Source organism: Oncorhynchus gorbuscha, linkage group LG15, assembly GCF_021184085.1.
Source record: "Oncorhynchus gorbuscha isolate QuinsamMale2020 ecotype Even-year linkage group LG15, OgorEven_v1.0, whole genome shotgun sequence".
In the NCBI taxonomy this organism is placed as follows: Eukaryota; Metazoa; Chordata; class Actinopteri; order Salmoniformes; family Salmonidae; genus Oncorhynchus; species Oncorhynchus gorbuscha.
Window position 1 is genome coordinate 74314584 of NC_060187.1, and position 21852 is coordinate 74336435.

General features: G+C 42.8%; 1 protein-coding gene across 2 annotated transcripts in view; it reads right to left on the reverse strand.

The window, feature by feature from the left end:
- The window catches only part of nphs1 (NPHS1 adhesion molecule, nephrin), a 69069-nt gene extending 57106 nt beyond the window's left edge, over nucleotides 1-11963 (reverse strand). For both annotated transcript variants that reach the window (XM_046300872.1, XM_046300873.1), the window contains exons 1-3: nucleotides 11840-11963; nucleotides 8203-8315; nucleotides 5699-5902 (exon numbers count right to left, since the gene is read on the reverse strand). In XM_046300872.1, coding sequence (XP_046156828.1) covers nucleotides 5699-5902; nucleotides 8203-8266 — 268 coding nt within the window. In that variant the 5' untranslated portion in view covers nucleotides 8267-8315; nucleotides 11840-11963. The remainder of the gene's footprint in view (nucleotides 1-5698; nucleotides 5903-8202; nucleotides 8316-11839) is intronic.
- Nucleotides 11964-21852: the final 9889 nt, after the last annotated feature.

A 21852-nucleotide genomic window follows, 5' to 3' on the forward strand; every position in this document is an offset into this window, starting at 1 on the left:
ACTTGGTCTCACACCCTGTTGATAGCACACTAACCAACGAAGAGGGATAGCTGTGCGGTGTATGAAGTCTGACTCCAGATCTGTCATGTTGTTCTATATTGGTGGGAATATGTTATGTATCGATTGAGGAGGACAGACAAAGTACCTCTCCATCTTTATTTCTCTCCTGATAGTGTTTCACCATCCACGGGATAGTATGTTGACTGATGCAATTAAACGTGTGTATTATCGGATGTTTGGGGTCTGGGAGGCTTTTTCCTGTTTTGTGTCGCTCTCTGACTCACAGCGTACTAACATGTATAAAATAACATCTTGGTGTGACAACCACCCAGTCCTAAAAAAGGACTCATCAACAAAGTTGGCAAGATAATTAATACCAACCAGCAGCAATTTTCACATCTATGCTATCATACAGCGGGAAGACTTCGAATTATGAATAATTTCCCTCTTTCCTGAAATTACTCACCACAAATGCCGCAATCAACTTGCCAAGTGTGTGTGTGAGCATATGTGAGAGTGTGAGAGCTCTTTCAGCGCCAACAGACATCACTGACGGTGACAATCAGTGACAAGTATCATCGAGTGGCGTCAAGTGATAACGCTTGTGTTTTTGCTTCTATAGATTTGTGTGTGTGTGTGTGTGTGTGTGTGTGTGTGTGTGTGTGTGTGTGTGTGTGTGTGTGTGTGTGTGTGTGTGTGTGTGTGTGTGTGTGTGTGTGTGTGTGTGTGTGTGTGTGTGTGTGTGTGTGTGTGTGTGTGTGTGTGCGTGTGTGCAGTGCATGCCATTCTGCCTATCAGTGTCTGTGAATATGTGTGCAATTTCTAGAGTTTAGTGTGTTCCTGAATGTCTGTCAGCTCCCGTGTGCCTGTCTGCTAGTGCTGTGTGTGTCACGACAGCCAAGGCACCATGGAATAGGACCATGCGGCTCAGTGCTGGTTGATCATGAACAAATGCAATGCTCATATTTAGGATTGCCTTCTAATTGGCGATTACTTTTTATACATGCCGTGTGCGGATCCTGCTACATACTTTTATTTTCATCTCTCTCTCTCTCTCTCTCTCTCTCTCTCTCTCTCTCTCTCTCTCTCTCTCTCTCTCTCTCTCTCCCTCTCTCAATTCCATTTCAATTTAACCTGTTGATTCTACCCCCTACTTTTTCGAACATTCTGTTAAAAATCTCGCAACATTTCAGCGCCCTGCTACTCATGCCAGGAATATAGTATATGCATATGATTAGTATGTGTGGATAGAAAACACTCAGGCGTTTCTAAAACTGGTTAAATCACGGCTGTGACTATAACAGAACGTGCGTTTCATCGAAAAGCGCAGGAAAATCTGATCACTGAAAACTGGAAAATATATCAATGCGCCACTTGAATGTATTGTTGAATAGAAACCACATTACCTGGAGCCGAGGTTGCAATACCTACAGCTTCCACACGATGTCAACAGTCTTGTCATTTGCCTAGGATTTGTTTCTTGGTCAAACGAACAAGAGACAGCCCATTTCATAGAATATACATCGCCTCGTGATCAATTTGATCGATTATTAACGTTTACTAATACCTAAAGTTGCATTACAAAAGTATTTCGAAGTTTTTTGTGAAAGTTTATCGTCAACTTTTTTAATTTAAAAAAATGACGTTGCGTTATAAAACGCTGTTTTTTTCCTTGATCACACAGTCTTCATAGATCGATATCTAGGCTATATATGGACCGATTTAATGTTTATGGGACATCTAGGAGTGCCAACAAAGAAGATGGTGAAAGGTAATGAATGTTTTACATTTTATTTCTGCATTTTGTGTAGCGCCGACTATGCTAATTATTTTGTTTACATCCCCTGCGGGTCTTTAGAGGTGTTGCATGCTATCAGATAACAGCTTCTCATGATTTCGCCGAAAAGCATTTAAAAATCTGACTTGTTGGCTGGATTCACAACGAGTGTAGCTTTAATTCAGTACCCTGCATGTGTGTTTTAATGAACGTTTGAGTTTTAACGAGTGCTATTAGCATTTAGCATAGCGCATTTGCATTTCCAGATGTCTAGATGGGACGCCTGCGTGTCGGGTCGACCTAAGAGGTTAAAGGGGTTTAGACACACCTACTCATTCAAGGTTTATTCTTTATTTTTGATTTTGTAGTATCATTTCTAGTGAAGACATCAACACTTTGAAGACACACGTGGAATCATGTAGTAACAAAAAAAGTGTTCAACAAATCAAAATCTATTTTATATTTGAGATTCTTCAAAGTAGCCCCCCCTTTGCCTTGATGACAGCTTGGCACACTCTTGGCATTCTCTCAACCAGCTTCATGAGGTAGTCACCTGGAATGCATTTAAATTAACAGGTGTGCCTTGTTAATTTGTGGAATTTATTTCCTTCTTAATGCGTTTGAGACAAACAGTTGTGTTGTGACAAGGTAGGGGTGGTATACAGAAGATAGCCCTATTTGGTAAAAGACCAAGTCCATATTATGGCAAAAACAGCTCAAATAAGCTAAGAGAAATAACAGTCATTAATTACTTGAAGACATGAAGGTCAGTCAATCCAGAAAATGCCAAGCACTTTAAAAGTTTCTTCAAGTGCAGTGTCAAAAACCATGATGAAACTGGCTCTTATGAGGCATGCCACAGGAAAGGAAGTCCCAGAGTAACCTCTGCTGCAGACAATAAGTTCATTAGAGTTTCTAGCCTCAAAAATTGCAGCCCAAATAAATGATTCACTGAGTTCAAGTAACAGACACATCTCAGCATCAACTGTTCAAAGGAGACTGTGCGAATCAGGCCTTCAAAGTTGAATAGCTGAAACTAAACCACTACTAAAGGACACCAATAATAAGAAGATACTTGCTTGGGCCAAGAAACAAGAGCAATGGACATTAGTCATTCTGCCCCTGAACAAGGGAGTTAACCCCCTGTTCCTAGGCCATCATTGAAAATAAGAATTTGTTCTTAACTGACTTGCCTAGTTAAATAAAGATCAAATAAAAAATATAAAAAACCTGTGGAAATCTGTTGTCTGCTCTGATGAGTCCAAATGTGAGATTTTTGGTTCCAACCGGCGTGTCTTTGTGAGATAAAGAGTAGGTGAAAGGATGCTCTTTGCATGTGTAGATGTGTGATGGTGTGGGGTGCTTTGCTGGTGACACTGTCAGTATTTTTTTTAAATTCAAGGCACACTTAACCAGCATGGCTACCACAGCATTCTGCAGCGATACGCCATCCCATCTGGTTTGCGCTTAGTGGGACTAGCATTTTTTTTTCAACAAAACAATGACCCAACACACCTCCAAGCTGTGTAAGGGCTATTTGACCAAGAAGGAGAGTGATGTAGTGCTGCATCAAATGACCTGGCCTCCACAGTCACCAGACCTCAACCCAATTGAGTTGGTTTGGGATGAGTTGGACCACAGTTTGAAGGAAAAGCAGCCAACAATTGCTGAGCATATGTGTCAACTCCTTCAAGACTGTTGGAAAAGCATTCCAGGTGATTGGTTGAGAGAATGTCAAGATTGTGCAAAGCTGTCATCAAGGCAAAGGTGCCTACTTTGAAGAATCTCAAATATAAAGTACATTTTGATTTGTTGAACACTTTTTTGGTTACTACATGATTCCATGTGTTATTTCATATTTTTGATGTCTTCACTATTATTCTACAATGTAGAAAATAGTACAAATAAAGAAAAACCCTTGAATGAGTAGGTGTGTCCAAACTTTTGACTGGCACTGTATGTTTACATTGCCAAAGCGAGTGAAATAGTAATAAACAAAAGTGAAATAGACAATAAAACAATAAACATTACACTCCTTCCAAAAGTTCCAAAATAATAAAGATATGTCAAATGTCATATTATTTCTATGTACAGTGTAGTAATGATATGCAAATAGTTCAAGTACAAAAGGGAAAATAAATAAACATAAATATAAGTTGTATTTACAATGGTGTTTGTTCTTCACTGGTTGCACTTTTCTTGGGGCAAAGGGTATGTCACGCCCTGGCCTTAGTTATCTTTGTTTTCTTTATTATTTTGGTTAGGTCAGGGTGTGACATGGGGGATTTTTGTGTTCGTCTGGTCTAGGGGTTTTGTATGTTTATGGGGTGTTTTCTAGTCTAGGTGTTTATGTAAGTCTATGGTTGCCTAGATTGGTTCTCAATTAGAGGCAGGTGTATACCGTTGTCTCTGATTGGGAACCATATTTAGGCAGCCATGTTCTTTGGGAATTTTGTGGGTGGTTGTCTTCTGTCTTTGTGGCTATGCACCAGATAGGACTGTTTTGTTTCGTCCACATTTGTTATTTTGTAGTGTTCACGTTTATGGTCTTTGTTGAACTCTAACCACGCTGCATTTTGGTCCTCTCCTTCAACGGAAGAAAACCGTTACAGGGTCACAAATATTGCTGCTGTGATGAGACACTGTGGTATTTCACCCAATAGATATGAGAGTTTATCAAAATTGGATTTGTTTTTGAATTCTTTGTGGGTCTGTGTAATCTGAGGGAAATATGTGTCTCTAATCTGGTCATACATTTGGCAGGAGGTTAGGAAGTGCAGCTCAGCTTCCACCTAATTTTGTAGCAGGTGTGCACATAGCCTGACTTCTCTTGAGAGCCAGGTCTGCCTTCAGCAGCCTTTCTCAAACCTATGCTCACTGAGTCTGCACATAGTCACAGATGTCCTTTATTTTGGGTCAGGCACAGTGGTCAGGGCCAAATAGCATTTTAGTTTGCTCTTTTTTTGTAAATTCTTTCCAATGTATCAAGTAATTATCTTTTTGTTTTTTCATGATTGGGTTGGGTCTAATTGTATTGCTGTCATCTCTCTCTCTCTCTTATCTCTCACTCTCGCCACTTTCATTTTCCCTTTATTTGCTTCTGAGGGTGACAATGTTGGTACACGCGAGGCTATTTCACAGTCACATAGTATCTGTAGTCACAGATGGCCTCTGTTTAGACGTCCTCTGTTAAGCCACTACCATCAGGTCCCCGTGGTAACTTCATTTAGGCCTGTGACTGTGTCCTCCATGCATATCAAGGCTATACAGTGTAGGCTTACTGCTACTATGTCTGTCTTACAGCCAATGCAATTAAAGCTGACAGATGCACCGTTTACCCTCACAGTGAACAACCTGTCATTTGAAATATGTCACAAAGAAAACCATCAAATTCACACATGTCTTAGAGCAACAACACAATGCTTGAACTCATGGCTCTTTTGACCTGTTTACGTGGCTTGTGTAGGCCCTCATTCTGCGACTGCATCTCTGTGCTCATAATTTAGACATATTCCTCATGTTCATCTTGTCCATGGGTTGTCTACCACTCAATGTTTTAATTTGGTAGCTTGTGTTCTGCATCTGCACAAGCTGTAAAAACATGTGTTGGGCTCCTACCCATGTGTGTTATCATTTTCTGCTTCCCTGTCATTATTTCTTACCCAATGTTGATATATTGCTTTTTCCAACCATTTCCCCCTACTATTAAAATGTCCCTACTTTGTATTCAACCCTAATGCAAACACCAACCCTACACTATGTGTCTGCATCCTGGTTCAACCGTAGCCCTAGCCTCAAACACAACCCTAAATCTAACCCTAGCTTCATGTCCACAGCCCGGCTCAACCCTGGCCATAACCCTAACCCTAGCTTCAAGTCCACATCCTAGTTTAGCCCTAACCATCAACCAGAGGCTCTCACCTCTCTTAGGGTCCCCCAACAGGCTGTAGCGAGGGAACCCCGGCAGGCTCTGTTGTGGACCCAGAAGCAGGCCATCCTTCACCCACTGGACAACCCCTGAGGGCCTCAGCACCTCACACCTCAGCATCACCGTAGTCCCCGCACGCACCGTCATGTTCTTGGGCTGGGTCCTGAACGCCTGCTGGGCCCCCACCTCCACCACACCTGAAGAAGAGAGGGAGGGAAAGGAGGGAAGATGGTGAGAGGATGGAGAGGAAAGAAGGAACAAAGGGAGGGATGGGTTAGGAGGATTGTGAAATGGATGAAGGGAGCGGAGGAGGGTGAGAAGATGGAGGGGAAGAAGGGAACGCTAGGAAGGCAGGGGATGAGGGCTCAAATAAAGAATGTAGAGCCGGGCCACATTATTCATCACATCATATGTTTTATTGATGGGAAATTTGAGCAATTCGGCCCTGCAAATGAGTCAATAATGTAATTACTGCGAATGAAACCCCTCCTCGGTCCAGGAGATAAGGAATGGAAAGGAAGAGAGGGCAGGGGGGTCCAAACAAGCCCTCGTTCACCCATTGCTTTTTCTTCACTTGCGGTGTCCCTTCGGCTAATTTCTACAGGTGAGAGTAATGATATTTGGTTTAATGACGTCGTCTGTCATAGGTGGTGAGGGGGTGTCGGGAGGTGGGGGTGGGCAATCCCTCACTCCCTGTATGAAGTGAAATGCTCCGGTACACTGCACTGGTGGCTGGAAGGTAACCTTACCGCCACTCAGCCAGCCTGGAGTGAGTGAGGTGGAGGCTAGAACAATGAGACCAGGATCACAAGGTAATGAGATTGTAGCTCTGCATGCAAAGTCCTATGCTAATTAGGGGCCCTAATATATAAGCATGCATCTTATTTTTAAACTATGCAGTGGAGAGGAGAGGAGCTATTTACACCGCCTCTTTCTGGAAGGTTGCTTGAATCTTGACCCTCTTTGAGCCAATCACAAAGTTGTTTGCGAACTGCATGCTCGGCTGCGCCTCGGCAATGTGAGTGAGAGGGAGAACTCTCAGATCAAGGGGACATCAGTCACCTCACGTCAAACGTGAAGGGAAAGATTGGCCATTATAGACGACGCATACAAACAACGAGCCACAAAAACACATTTGCATATCAGTTTACATAAATGAATACACAACAATTCCGTGTACAAATGAGCAGCAAAAGGAAGTTGAAAAACAAACAGGAACAAAATGGCTTCTTCTCTTTTTCTACTACCACTGCCTAGAGAGGTGCATGGGGGATGGAAGTGGTAAGACAGGCAAACACCGTAGGCCATTGATTTCCTTTCCCCATCCAAGGATTTGGTGTCTATTTGAACGAGATAATGGCTTGGAATTATGCTATGGAGCTGATGCGGCCCACAAAACTCTTTGGCCTTCGCTGTCACAACGAGACGGAAGCAGAGGCTAGCCATACTCTGGAGTACAAGCTGAACCGCTATGAAAAGCATCTGTAATAATTGCAGTTGAAGTTATTAGTATCAAAACATTGGACAGGGTCGACAGAAAGCAGGTAGAGGTTAAGGGAAGATTGATACCGGCCACTTGTTAACTTACTGAACAATGTCTCTCTGTTTCTCTCTGTGATGTTTTCAAAGGCAGAGAATGTAAATGTAAAGGCATACTATCAGACCTCATCAACTTGAAATAATTATGTCAGCAGTGCAGTGGGATCTGTTCCATTAACAGATTAGTGTGGATGATAAATATTCGTTGTGATTGTTAGATTTATTTTGGAGCTGATTTACTGTATGTGTCAGTAAATGTGCTGTAACTGCATAATGATGCGATCAACACTGGAACTAGATTTGTTTCACAGAGCAAAGGCTTACAAGTACTGTGGGATTTCATGTTGATTGACGGCCACCATTTTTGAATATGATTTACAAAATAATCCGAACAGATTGTCGTTGTCGGAGGAGTTACAGCAGCAGTAAACAGACGGTTGGAAGAACAACAACTTTGACAGCTTGGTGATTCGACAGCGTATTTTGAGAAAACGATTAGCCACTCGTCACAGCATCCTTCTCTTCTGACAATGTGTTGTCTTTAAGCGGTCCTGTTTCTGCTCCCATTCAGTTGGTTTTGCTCTTCTGAGAACCAGCTGGTACATTGGCAAGGAAGCGTAATGTTGAGGCCTGAGCACAATGTCTCATTGTATCAATGTGATTGTCGATGAGTAACAATCCAATGCCAGAAGTGTACAATGCAAGGTAAGTGAAAAGCAAAGGGTATTAGTGAGGAATAATACCTGATGTGCCACATACAATTATCAGCAACACTACAACAGTCCACAGAAACCTTGATGCAAACTCATCCATTGAGTTGAACAGAGCTCTGGGTTATGCCTCTCATAAAGTCAATGAGAGCACAGTGCTATAGACTAGAGTAATGGTGTGTAACTTAACAGAAGGCCTTGCTGAGTTCGAAAGGAGACAATAGGTCCATTGTGGCTGTTTTTCTTACCCCATTGCAGAGTGAGGAGAAGAAGAAGTGGACTAGAGAAGCATGTTGTTGATGACAAACCCATCTCAAACCTCAGGCTCCAATCGTTTAATTAATCCAGGCCCTGCGGAATCCTGAAACGACAAATCACAGAGATGACAGACATTGAACTGTTTGTCAATTTATTTATTTTGTATTTAACATTTACTTAACTAGGCAAGTCAGATAAGAACAAATTCTAATTTACAATGACGGCCTACCGTCATGTTGGTTATGTTAGTCAAGGCTTAGTTGACTCAATGTCAAGTTTTGAGTTCCCGAGCACACACAAAGTATTCTCAAAGCCATAGCCACATATTGTGCTAGCTACTGTAGCTGGCTATGTTGGTGAAGACAGACTAACCTGGCTGCTAATCATTGGATGACTCTTGCATGCACTAGTGAATTAACCCATCAACAGTGTTTTAGATAAATCCATGAGTAACACTATGTCTATGTCCATTACATTCTGTTCTAATCTAACACTCCCCCTCTGCCTGTTTCTTTTGGAAAGGGACCCGATGTGCATTTTAAGTTAGTTTGCAATCAATCAACTTATCTGTCGCGGATGGAACAAATAATAGTGATTTACTTGATTGAAAACTAAACATTTTCTCATCTGAATAAACAAAATGAATTAAAAGCAACGGTTCTTTGAGGCATCTCCCCTCAGTCGATTAGTTGCACTCCAACAGGCTTTGATAAGAATTAGCTCACACTCAATTATTCCTGGCTCTCAGAAACATCAGTGCATTTCAGAGCCCCCAACATGCACTTTGAACACACAAGGGCAATTTGATCCCCCTTCACCACATTAGATGTCTGTTCTGAGCTATTAAAAACAAATCTGCCTCCCCCCCTCCCTTTCTCTCTCACACACTATCACTCTCTTTGTTTCTCTCACTCACTCTCACTCTTTTTTTCTCCCTGTCTGTTTCTCTTTCCCTCTCTCCCTGTCTCTCTCTCTCTCTGCCTCCCTTTCCCTCTTTCTAATACACCTTTATTAAAGGGTCAATCTGCAGTTGCTACATGTATATACATTTTTGGACTCACTGTATACAGGACCCAATGATTCTTGAAGAATATAACTTCAATATAACTTAACCTCATGAGCTTGGTTCAATTGTCGTTTCCCCTCCCAAAACAAAAGCTCCAATGTTTGTCAACAACGCAAATGTAAACTAACATTGCATAGCCTCAAAACATGGTTAAAATTATACTTTTGATATCATGGATTGTCAGTCCCTGCTCTGTTTATGAATTTGAGAGTGGTTACATTTGTCCTGCACAATCCCTTATCAAAACATGGGCAGAGAGACACTTTGTTTTAACCTGACCTGCTGATTGCCCCTTTAAAACACCATAAGCATTTCAACCCCGACCGATGTTCATGAAATTGATTTTCCTCATACTTATTAACCATCCCAGTCTGCCCTTTTCCTCACATCTGAGATCTAAATACCAGAGAGAGTAAAGTGCTGGCTGGTTGGTTTCTATATGTCTAATGAAAGCTCCCCATGCCTTCCCTCCTCCGTTGTGGGAGTGATGCTGTTAATGCAGAACTGCAGAAGTGCACAACTTGGCTGAGAGGGAGAGAGGTGAAACTGGTCTGGAGAGGAAGGCTACATGACTCAACACGTTTCTACCGGACATATTAATGAAAAGAGCCGCAGCCTACTGACTCTGACCTCCCGTCCCCTCCCCGCACTGCCGCCACCACTGCTAACCCAAACACAGGGCTTAATTAATTGGGAAAATAGGTCCGTGCACAAAATGGAGGATTGGTTCATTCTCTAGTGTGTGTTTTTGTTTCGTTTCATTGTCCTTGACAATGTTTATTTTAGGGTTGGGTCTGGGCTGTTTCTGTTGGATGGACTCTGATGAAGTCATGTATCAATTCAAATTAATGCAGAAAACAATCATCCAGAAAATAAATAATTTGTGCTTTATTGTCACAAACACCAGATAGGTGCAGTGAAATGTGTTGATTTCCAGGGTCAGCTATGGTAGGTTAAGTGCCTTGCTCAAGGGCATCAGCAGATATCAGCAGATATTTTAACTTGTCGGCTCAGGTATTCAAACCAGCAACACTCTAATCACTAGGCTACCTGAGAAAACCATATACACGGGTATGCATGCAAGCACACACACACAAACACATATTCAAAATTCACAATATGAGACACAAACAGCTAAAAAAGCAGGCCTTCAGCCCTGGCTGCTAATCGAGTTCTTGTCCTTGCACAGATCTCTGTCATTATCCATAACTAGCTCAACAAGCTTCATAACACGCACACATGCACACAGTATAATGGAATACATGAACAATTACATTCATTCAGTATCTACAGTGCCTTCAGAAAGTACTCACACTCCATGAATTTTTCCACATTTACTCCACAAGTGCTATCAAGCTAAATAATGTATTTGTCTAGGAAAACCTTGTACTGTATAATATAATCTGTATTTCACTGACAACAATAGAGTTGTATGAGTCAGGAAGAGATTGAAAACTGGTGCTCACCACCCAGGATAAGCATTGTTGTAACTTGCCTGTATAAGTCAGTAGATATTCTACCTTCACTGCTACTACAGTTTCTGACCTTGTCCCTCACTAGCTTTCCACAGATGCAAATGACAAAGATTGATTTGAAATTTGATTCGCTCTCGGAGACAAGTCAGTCGTTCTCCCCTCCAGGGTATTGGAGAGAGCAGAGGCATCAGGCGTGACCCCGACAGGTAGATTTTTAATGGCTTCTTTCATAACATCATCAAACGATTCAATACACTCAATCCTGGACCAATTTGATGCAAAACCCCATGAAATCACTCAATGTGCAGAAAATGAAGCCTCAACCTCATGCAACCATGCAATTCAGATATGGTCCTACATCTTAATATCAGTCTCGCCCACACACCGCCAATCTCACCATTAACCTGTGGGCCCAATTACAGGGCCTCATAGGGGAGGTCTGTTGTGAACCCATTACACCACCGACACTCACCAGCAGAATCAGTTATAGGCCAAAGATGCAGATTAGGTTATCCACATGGCTTAATTGAACTAAAATCATTAATTGTGCATGAAAACATGGTGGCCCTCTGACAGTCTGATTAGTGTTGCCTGGGTGAGCCTGCCTGCTTCTCCAGACGCAAATAGACAGAGCAAACTTCAAGCCAAGTCAAGGACGGGCAGGTGGACGAGCCAGATTGCATCAGCCTCGTCCAGCAATTTACAGTGGCAGCTGGACAGTATGTCTCCGAGAAGCTCTTCTCACCAACCTGAGCAGAGTGTCTGTCTGCTTGGCTTGGTTTCTGTTTCTGCTCTGTAGGGTCGTCAACTTCGACTCAATGTGTCTCTCTCTCTGACTCCCTCACATGTCACTTGCCTCGAGAGAAGGTTTGGAGAAAAAAAGAGAGACAGAAGGAGAGAAGACCTCCTTTCAAACTTCCACTGACTCATCCTTCTGTCTCCTGAGAGCTAACAGAGAGACTGTGGTAGAGAGAGAAAAAGAGAGCGAAAGTGAGAGAGACAGTGCATCTCTCATAAAGAAGCCACTAGTCTTTGAATATGCGTAGGGATTTGCATGAGAGAGAGAGAGAGAAAAGCTGTGCTTACCTGTTGAGCAACGTCGAGGCCCCGGAGCCACTCTCTATGTCTCGCCTGATCTCACGATGTCGCTTGGAACGAAAGTGTGCAGTGTGGATAAGAAAGAATGCCAATAGGACTCTCCCACTCTCTGACTCCACATATTCTGTATCCTCCTCTTCTTAGACTGGGAAAGACACAGGAGGAAGAGAGAGAGAGGAGTGTGTATGAGGGTTAGGGGGGTCATTTTAAGGAAAAATAGATGCCAAAAAAACAGCTGACAACAAAAAAGTGATGCCACACTATTAGATGGTTTACATTGGCTATGGATAGTGAGTATATAGGCTAGGGATGGTGAGTATATTGGCTAGGGTTAGTAAGAATATAGGCTAGGGATAGTAAGAATATAAGCTAGGGTTAGTAAGAATATAGGCTAGGGATAGTAAGAATATAAGCTAGGGTTAGTAAGAATATAGGCTAGGGATAGTGAGTATATTGGTTAGGGATAGTAAGAATATAGGCTCGGGATAGTAAGAATATAAGCTAGGGTTAGTAAGAATATAGGCTCGGGATAGTAAGAATATAGGCTAGGGTTAGTAAGAATATAGGCTCGGGATAGTAAGAATATAGGCTAGGGTTAGTAAGAATATAGGCTCGGGATAGTAAGAATATAAGCTAGGGATAGTGAGTATATTGGCTAGGGATAGTGAGTATATTGGCTAGTGATAGTAAGAATATAGGCTCGGGATAGTAAGAATATAAGCTAGGGATAATGAGTATATTGGCTAGGGATAGTGAGTATATTGGCTAGGGATATTGAATATATTGGATTGGGATAGTGAGTATATTGGCTAGGGATAGTGAGTATATAGTCTAGACATAGTGAGTATATTGGCTAGGGATAGGGAGTATACTGGCTAGGGATAGTGAGTATATTGGCTAGGGATAGTAAGAACAGAACAGGGCTCCGGGCAGCCGAGCGGAAATGGAGGAAAACTCGCCTCCCTGCGGACCTGGCATCCTTTCACTCCCTCCTCTCTACATTTTCCTCCTCTGTCTCTGCTGCTAAAGCCACTTTCTACCACTCTAAATTCCAAGCATCCGCCTCTAACCCTAGGAAGCTCTTTGCCACCTTCTCCTCTCTCCTGAATCCTCCCCCCCCTCCTCCCTCTCTGCAGATCACTTCGTCAACCATTTTGAAAAGAAGGTCGACGACATCCGATCCTCGTTTGCTAAGTCAAACGACACCGCTGGTTCTGCTCACACTGCCCTACCCTGTGCTCTGACCTCTTTCTCCCCTCTCTCTCCAGATGAAATCTCGCGTCTTGTGACGGCCGGCCGCCCAACAAGCTGCCCGCTTGACCCTATCCCCTCCTCTCTTCTCCAGACCATTTCCGGAGACCTTCTCCCTTACCTCACATCACTCATCAACTCATCCCTGACCGCTGGCTACGTCCCTTCCATCTTCAAGAGAGCGAGAGTTGCACCCCCTCTGAAAAAACCTACACTCGATCCCTCTGATGTCAACAACTACAGACCAGTATCCCTTCTTTCTTTTCTCTCCAAAACTCTTGAACGTGCCGTCCTTGGCCAGCTCTCCCGCTATCTCTCTCTGAATGACCTTCTTGATCCAAATCAGTCAGGTTTCAAGACTAGTCATTCAACTGAGACTGCTCTTCTCTGTATCACGGAGGCGCTCCGCACTGCTAAAGCTAACTCTCTCTCCTCTGCTCTCATCCTTTTTAGACCTATCGGCTGCCTTCGATACTGTGAACCATCAGATCCTCCTCTCCACCCTCTCCGAGTTGGGCATCTCCGGCGTGGCCCACGCTTGGATTGCGTCCTACCTGACAGGTCGCTCCTACCAGGTGGCGTGGCGAGAATCTGTCTCCTCACCACGCGCTCTCACCACTGGTGTCCCCCAGGGCTCTGTTCTAAGCCCTCTCCTATTCTCGCTATACACCAAGTCACTTGGCTCTGTCATAACCTCACATGGTCTCTCCTATCATTGCTATGCAGACGACACACAATTAATCTTCTCCTTTCCCCCTTCTGATGACCAGGTGGCGAATCGCATCTCTGCATGTCTGGCAGACATATCAGTGTGGATGACGGATCACCACCTCAAGCTGAACCTCGGCAAGACGGAGCTGCTCTTCCTCCCGGGGAAGGACTGCCCGTTCCATGATCTCGCCATCACGGTTGACAACTCCATTGTGTCCTCCTCCCAGAGCGCTAAGAACCTTGGCGTGATCCTGGACAACACCCTGTCGCTCTCAACTAACATCAAGGCGGTGGCCCGTTCCTGTAGGTTCATGCTCTACAACATTCGCAGAGTACGACCCTGTCTCACACAGGAGGTGGCGCAGGTCCCAATCCAGGCACTTGTCATCTCCCGTCTGGATTACTGCAACTCGCTGTTGGCTGGGCTCCCTGCCTGTGCCATTAAACCCCTACAACTCATCCAGAACGCCGCAGCCCGTCTGGTGTTCAACCTTCCCAAGTTCTCTCACGTCACCCCGCTCCTCCGCTCTCTCCACTGGCTTCCAGTTGAAGCTCGCATCCGCTACAAGATCATGGTGCTTGCCTACGGAGCTGTGAGGGGAACGGCACCTCAGTACCTCCAGGCTCTGATCAGGCCCTACACCCAAACAAGGGCACTGCGTTCATCCACCTCTGGCCTGCTCGCCTCCCTACCACTGAGGAAGTACAGTTCCCGCTCAGCCCAGTCAAAACTGTTCGCTGCTCTGGCCCCCCAATGGTGGAACAAACTCCCTCACGACGCCAGGACAGCGGAGTCAATCACCACCTTCCGGAGACACCTGAAACCCCACCTCTTTAAGGAATACCTAGGATAGGATAAGTAATCCTTCTCACCCCCCCCCCCCCCTTTAAGATTTAGATGCACTATTGTAAAGTGACTGTTCCACTGGATGTCATAAGGTGAATGCACCAATTTGTAAGTCGCTCTGGATAAGAGCGTCTGCTAAATGACTTAAATGTAAAAAATGTAAATGTAAGAATATAGGCTAGGGATAGGGAGTATATAGGCTAGGGATAGGGAGTATATTGGCTAGGGATAGGGAGTATATTGGCTAGGGAAAGTGAGTATATAGGCCAGGGATAGGGCGTATATTGGCTAGGGATATGGGAGTATATAGGCTAGTGACAGTGAGTATATAGGCCAGGGATAGGGAGTATATTGGCTAGGGATACGGAGTATACCTGCTAGGGATATTGAGTATATTGGCTAGGGATAGTAAGTATATATGCTAGGGATAGTGAGTATATAGGCCAGGGATAGGGGATATATTGGCTAGGGATAGGGGTATGGAAGCAGGATGGGAAATAGGAAAATTTAATTTTGGATTGGAGATGTTTGATGTGAGTCTGGAAGGAGAGTTTACAGTCTCACCAGACACCTATGTATTTGTAGTTGTCCACATTTTCTAAGTCAGAACCGTCCAGAGTAGTGATGCTGGACGGGCGGGCAGTTGCAGGCAGCGATGAGTTGAAGTGCATTCATTTAGTTTTACTTGTATTTAAGAGCAGTTGGAGGCCACAGAAGGAGAGTTGTTTGGCATTGAAGCTCGTCTGGAGGGTTGAAAACCTGTTATGGCTGCTGTCCCTGTACAGGGACCAACATCAGGGGAAATTTCAGAGTGACTAAACTAAAAATACAATTTCGTAACATTAAACATTCTTCAAAATGCAAGTGTCTTACACCGTTCAAAAGATTAGAATCTTGGTAATCAAACTACGTTTTCCAATTTAAAATAGCTATTACAGAGAACAAATCCCATGCTTTTGTTTGAGAAGAGCAATCAAGAACAGAAACATTTTCTGCCATGACAGTTATTACACATTTACATCTGAAGGTAAAATTATGACTTACATTCTGATATCTTGCTCTTATTTCTCTTCCTGAGTATCCCATTGATCAAATGAAGTGGTGTTTTCTTTGATAAAATCCATTTTTATAGCCTAAATCTAAACATTTTGTAAACTATTTTTGCAGTGAATTTCATCTCTATCAATTTTTTACAGAGCATTCGGCGTGATTCGCCCCTGTAAACAATCGTTTATATAGTCATGGTGGGTGTCAGTGCATTCCTCTGGATGTTTGCAACACAGTCAAACATCATTGTTTTTTTTACTGGGAGAATTGACTGAAGTGAGCTGATTTGAAGACAATGATAAATGACTACCTGACGCACCATTAATTTTAGCGAAGCTTCATTGATTGACTATAGTTCTGCCCAATGACCACTGATCTTCTTGAAATCTAGCTGGGTAGATAGCCAATGAGCTGAGGTAAACGCCAGTATGTAATGGTTTGGGGTTGGACCACAATTCCTTGGTTGTAATCGCACGCGCAGGGAACTCCATGTTTGCCTTGACGATCAGAGGGGTTGCTGTAAGGCTTTATAAGTGCAGCTGTATTTCGGAAAGTTGTAGGATTTCATTGAAGATTGGCGAATACTTCATGTAAAGTGAAGTCAAACTAAAGTAAAAGTGAAAGTGACAGATTTTTTATTTGAGGAATCTTGGAGTGTTATCATTCAAACGAACTGAGGAGCTGTTTCTGCAAGGACAGGACGTACTTCTGGACGGGTAAGTGCTAATGCCGTTTTATGAAATATAAATATATATATATATTATATATAAAAAAATAAAATATATATAGATATTTTTTTGCAATGAAATGTGTAGTTTGTTTTTGTGTGTGTGTGTGTGTGTGTGTGTGTGTGTGTGTGTGTGTGTGTGTGTGTGTGTGTGTGTGTGTGTGTGTGTGTGTGTGTGTGTGTGTGTGTGTGTGTGTGTGTGTGTGTGTGTGTGTGTGTTGGTTTGTTTGGGTGTGTGTGTATATATATATACAATGGCCGGAGTTGAATGGAACACCTTAGTGACTGTTCCCTCTGCTCTATACAATCAATACATATCTGTTTATTTTATGTGATGATAAAAGGCTCATACAATACAAATATTTTTTAATGTTTTCTTTCACAGTGATAGCGACTCCGACTGGGAGGCCCCCGTGCCAAGCAGCCCGCTCTACCTGTGCCCCCAGTGGTGTTCATATGCCACAGTTCATTACTGCAGGCATGACTGTGCCTCAGAGCCAAAAGGGCACAGCATGGAGGCGTCGTTGTGTTTTATTTTCAATATTTTTTTTCAAATATTTTTTAAAACATTTTTTGTGTGTGTGTTAGAATTGCTTTTTGATATGTTGTATACAGTTATTTGCACTGCTGTATATAGTTATAGGTAATTTCACCAATTCGGCCACTTGGGTACATTTGGGCAACTTGTGTGGGACACCTGGGTGACTTCATGCTAAATGTCATGTAGCTCACCCATTCCTGAAGTTATTAGTCTGAAACTTTGCACAACTACAGTTGCCCTCTTGTGTTATCCATCATAATTATCTCCAGCATCCTATCTGACTGTGTGGCTATTCTAGTACATGTGAAATATGATACTACAACAATAAAAAACAGAAAACGTATGCTCTTTCTTTCTCTTTTCTTCCACCAGATCTACTGTGTTGTATTCTCCTACATTCAATTAACATTTCCACAAACTTCAGAATGTTACCATTCAAATGATACCAAGAATATGCTTATCCTTGCCTCTAGGGCTGAGCTACAGGCAGTTAGATTTGGGTATTTCTTCAGGCGGAAATTGAGAACAAAGGGTTGCAGCCATAACAGGCAGAACGCCATAGGATGTTTTTGTGTTGCTTAAGGGCAGTCAGGTCTGGAGAGAACCAAGGGCTATATTTGTTCCTGGTTCTCAATTTCTTGAATGGGGCGTGCTTATTTAAGATGGTGAGGAAGGCATTTAAAAAATATAACCAGACATCCTCTACTGACGGGATGAGGTCAATATCCTTCCAGGATACCCGGGGCAGGTCGGTTAGAAAGGCCTGCTCGCTGAAGTGTTTCAGGGAGCGTTTGACAGTGTGACCGCTGACCCATTACGGATGCAGGCAATGAGGCAGTGATCGCTGAGATCCTGGTTGAAAACAGCCAAGGTGTATTTAGAGGGCAAGTTGGTTAGGATGATATCTATGAGGGTGCCTGTGTTTATGGCGTTGGGGTGGTACCTGGTAGGTTCATTGATAATTTGTGTGAGATTGAGGGCATCAAGGTTAGATTGTAGGATGGCTGGAGTGTTAGGCATGTTCCAGTTTAGGTCACCTAGCAGCACGAGCTCTGAAGATATATGGGGGGCAATCAGTTCACATATGGTGTCCAGAGCACAGCTGGGGGCAGAGGGTGGTCTATAGCAGGTGGCAACGGTGAGAGACTTGTTTTCAGAGAGGTGGATTTTTAAAAGTAGAAGCTCAAATTGTTTGGGTACAGACCTGGATAGTAGGACAGAACTCTGCAGGCTATCTCTGCAGTAGATTGCAACAACGCCCCCTTTGGCCATTCTATCTAGTCTGAAAATGTTGTAGTTAGGGATGGAGAGTTTTTGGTGGTCTTCCTAAGCCAGGATTCAGACACGGCTAGGACATCTAGGTTGGCAGAGTGTGCTAAAGCAGTGAATAAAACAAACTTAGGGATGAGGCTTCTACTGTTAACATGCATGAAACCAAGGCTATTACGGTTACAGAAGTCATCAAAAGAGAGCGCCTCGGGAATAGGAGTGGAACTAGGTACTGCAGGGCCTGGATTCACCTCAACATCACCAGAGGAACAGAGAAGGAGTAGGATAAGGGTATGGCTAAAAGCTATGAGAACTGGTCGTCTAGGACATCCGTAACAGAGAATAAAAGGAGGTTTCTGGGGGCAATAAAATAGCTTCAAGGTATAATGTACAGACAAAGGTATGGTAGGATGTGAATACAGTGGAGGTAAACCTAGGCATTGAGTGATGATGAGAGAGATATTGTCTCTAGAAACATCATTGAATCCAGGTGATGTCATCGCATGTGTGGGTGGTGGAACTGAAAGTTTGGATAAAGTATAATGAGCAGGGCTAGAGGCTCTACAGTGAAATAAGCCAATAACCACTAACCAGAACAGCAATGGACAAGGCATATTGACATTAAGGAGAGGCATGCTTAGCCAAGTGATCATAAGGGTCCAGTGAGTAGTGAGGTTGGTTTGTCACGGCGATTCAGACAGCTAGCCGGGCCATGGGTAGCAAGCTGGCAGAGATGGAGGTCTGTTTTTAGCTACCTTGTGCGTTTCCGTCGGAAGATTAGTGGGGTTCCGTGTGGTAAAGGGGACCAATCCAATTGGAAAAATAGATAAAGTTATAGTGACCCAAGAAAATTGGGATTATATAGGCTAGGGTTAGGCTAGGGATAGGCTAGGGATAGAGAGTATATCCAGTTAGAGCTAGGCAGAATACTGCCCCCTTTGGAGGAATTGCGTGCCCATAGTAAACAGAAAAAAAATCTATCCATAATTGCTAATATATGCATATAATAATTATTATTGAATAGAAAACACTCTAAAGCTTCTAAAACCATTCAAATTATGTCTGTATGTAAAGCAGAACTCTCAGGGCAGCCATTCTCCCAAACTCTCTCTGTCAGCAGTGAAGTTGGGCCAACTTTGACGTCATCGCCCCCACCCTTCCCAACCAGCTACGGATCTGGGAACAGTTTGTATGTCTTCAGCGAGGTGTCTCCTTTCAATAGCGTGTTTCATTGTGTAAATCACACGCTTTCTCACCCTTTGGCGGGCTAAAACATTCGGGTCACGTGAAAATATATGCACTCTCATGCGCACGTCGCGTCTGGAGATTTGTTCCAGGAATCGTTACACGATGTGAGGTTTTCTGTTCGAGTTGAGAATTGTTTTGCACGTTTAGAACATCCTAAAGCTTGATTCTGCATTTAGTTTGACCAGTTTAGTCGACATATAATATGTAATTTTGAAGTTTTGATGCGCAACTCCTGGAATTTTGGCTGCATTTCAGCCGGAATTTGTTGCGTTTGATAACCCAAAGACACAGACTTGAAAGCCAAACGCTGTTTTTGGTAAGTATGACTCCTTGCACGACTTCTGATCGAAGACCATCAAAGGTAAGGGAATATTTACGTGGTAATTTTGTGTTTCTGTTGACTCCAACATAGGGGAAAAATATTGCTAATATTGCTAATATGCTGAGCGCCGTCTCAGATTATTGCCTAGTGAACAAATTCTGTAACGTTAAAAATAAATGTAACACAGCGGTTGCAATAAGAAGCAGTGTATCTTTCTAACTATATGTAGAACATGTATATTTAGTCAAAGTTTATGATGTGTATTGCTGTTATCTGGTGGAGTTATCATAATTTCTCCGGACATTTTAGTAGCATTTTTTGAACATGTCGTCATTGTAAACAGAGATTTATGGATATAAATGGCATATTATTGAAAAGAAAAACATAAATGTACTGTGTAACATGTCCTATTACTGTCATCTGATGAAGATTTTCAAAAGGTTAGTGAATTATTTTTATTTTAATCCTGTGTTTGTGATTACATATTTTGTTCGACAAAATGGCTATTTAAATCAGCTGTGTCTTTGGTGGTGGTTTGACATAAATATGTGCTATGTTTTCACCGTAAAACATTTTAGAAATCTGACTTGCTGGGTAGATGAACAAGGTGTTTATCTTTCATTTGAGCTATTGGATTTGTTAATGTGTGGAGGTTAAATATTTCTAAGAATATTTTTGCATTCTGTGCGCCACTGTTTCAGTTGGGGGGGGTACCCCTTGGGGAACCTGTACCGTTAACACGATATGGGCTAGAGATAGGGAGTATATGGGCTAGGGATAGGGAGTATATACGCTAGGGATAGGGAATATATTGGCTAGGGATAGGGATTATATAGGCTAGGGACAGGGATTATATAGGCTAGGGATAGTGAGTATATGGGCTAGGGACATGATTAGATTGGCTAGGAATAGGGAGTATATTGGGCTAGGGATAGGGAATATATTTGCTAGAGATAGGGAGTATATTGGGCTAGGGATAGGGAATATATTTGCTACAGATAGGGAGTATATTGGCTAGGGATTATATAGGCTAGGGATAGAGAGTATATTTGCTAGGGATAGGGATTATATAGGCTGGGGACAGGGATTATATAGGTTAGGGATAGTGAGTATATTGGCTAGGGATTATATAGGCTAGGAACAGGGATTATATAGGCTAGGGATAGGGATTATATAGACTAGGCATAGGGAGTAGAGAAACAACATAATTTAAAATCTACTAGAATATTCTACATTTCTAATAAAGCGCTTCAATATTCCTGTACAGTGTAGCTGTATTAAACAGCTGCAGCAGCAGGAGAGAATATGAGTCCTCTGCTCATCCTTTCCGAGGGAGACTACAGAACTCATAGTGTCTGGGGTTTGAGGGAGCAAGGGAACCTTCAAAGATACAAAGGCAACATGGATGTCTCCACTGCAGCCCGTTTTGTAACATTTATGCTCATACATAATGCATGGGACAGCGAGTATCCACTTTACTTTATTTTATATACTGAATACTCCTGGGGGGATTCAGCTGCGCTTCTGTAGAGTTGGAGACTACGCTGAATTCATTTTCCACTTCAGAATATTTGATTTCGTGCTGAAAGGTTCCAATATGCCTCCCAGTCTCCAGTCACCATTCACTTTCAGGTGTATATATATATATACATTTTCATATACATATTACCATAAAGTGTACACCTGAAAGTGAATGGGGACTGGAGACTGGGAGGCATATTGGAACCTTTCTACAGTGACTAACACAAAGGTCACATTCTTTTCTACCAGTACGTATTTTTTATTTGACCCCACTTAGAGTGCTTTTTCTGTACAATCTGCAGTATTCAGTCCATATTCGACCACATACAGTACAAACAGCATACATTATACAGTACTCACCTACGGCCGTTGTACAGTACATTCATTGTGTGCTCAGCCATGCGTTAGGAATATACCCTCTGCAGCAGGCATTGTCTGTGGTGTTAATAAGCTTTCCACAGCTTCTGCAGGTAATAAAGAGAGGGCAGCAGCATGGAGCCCCTCTAGTGTGTGTGTG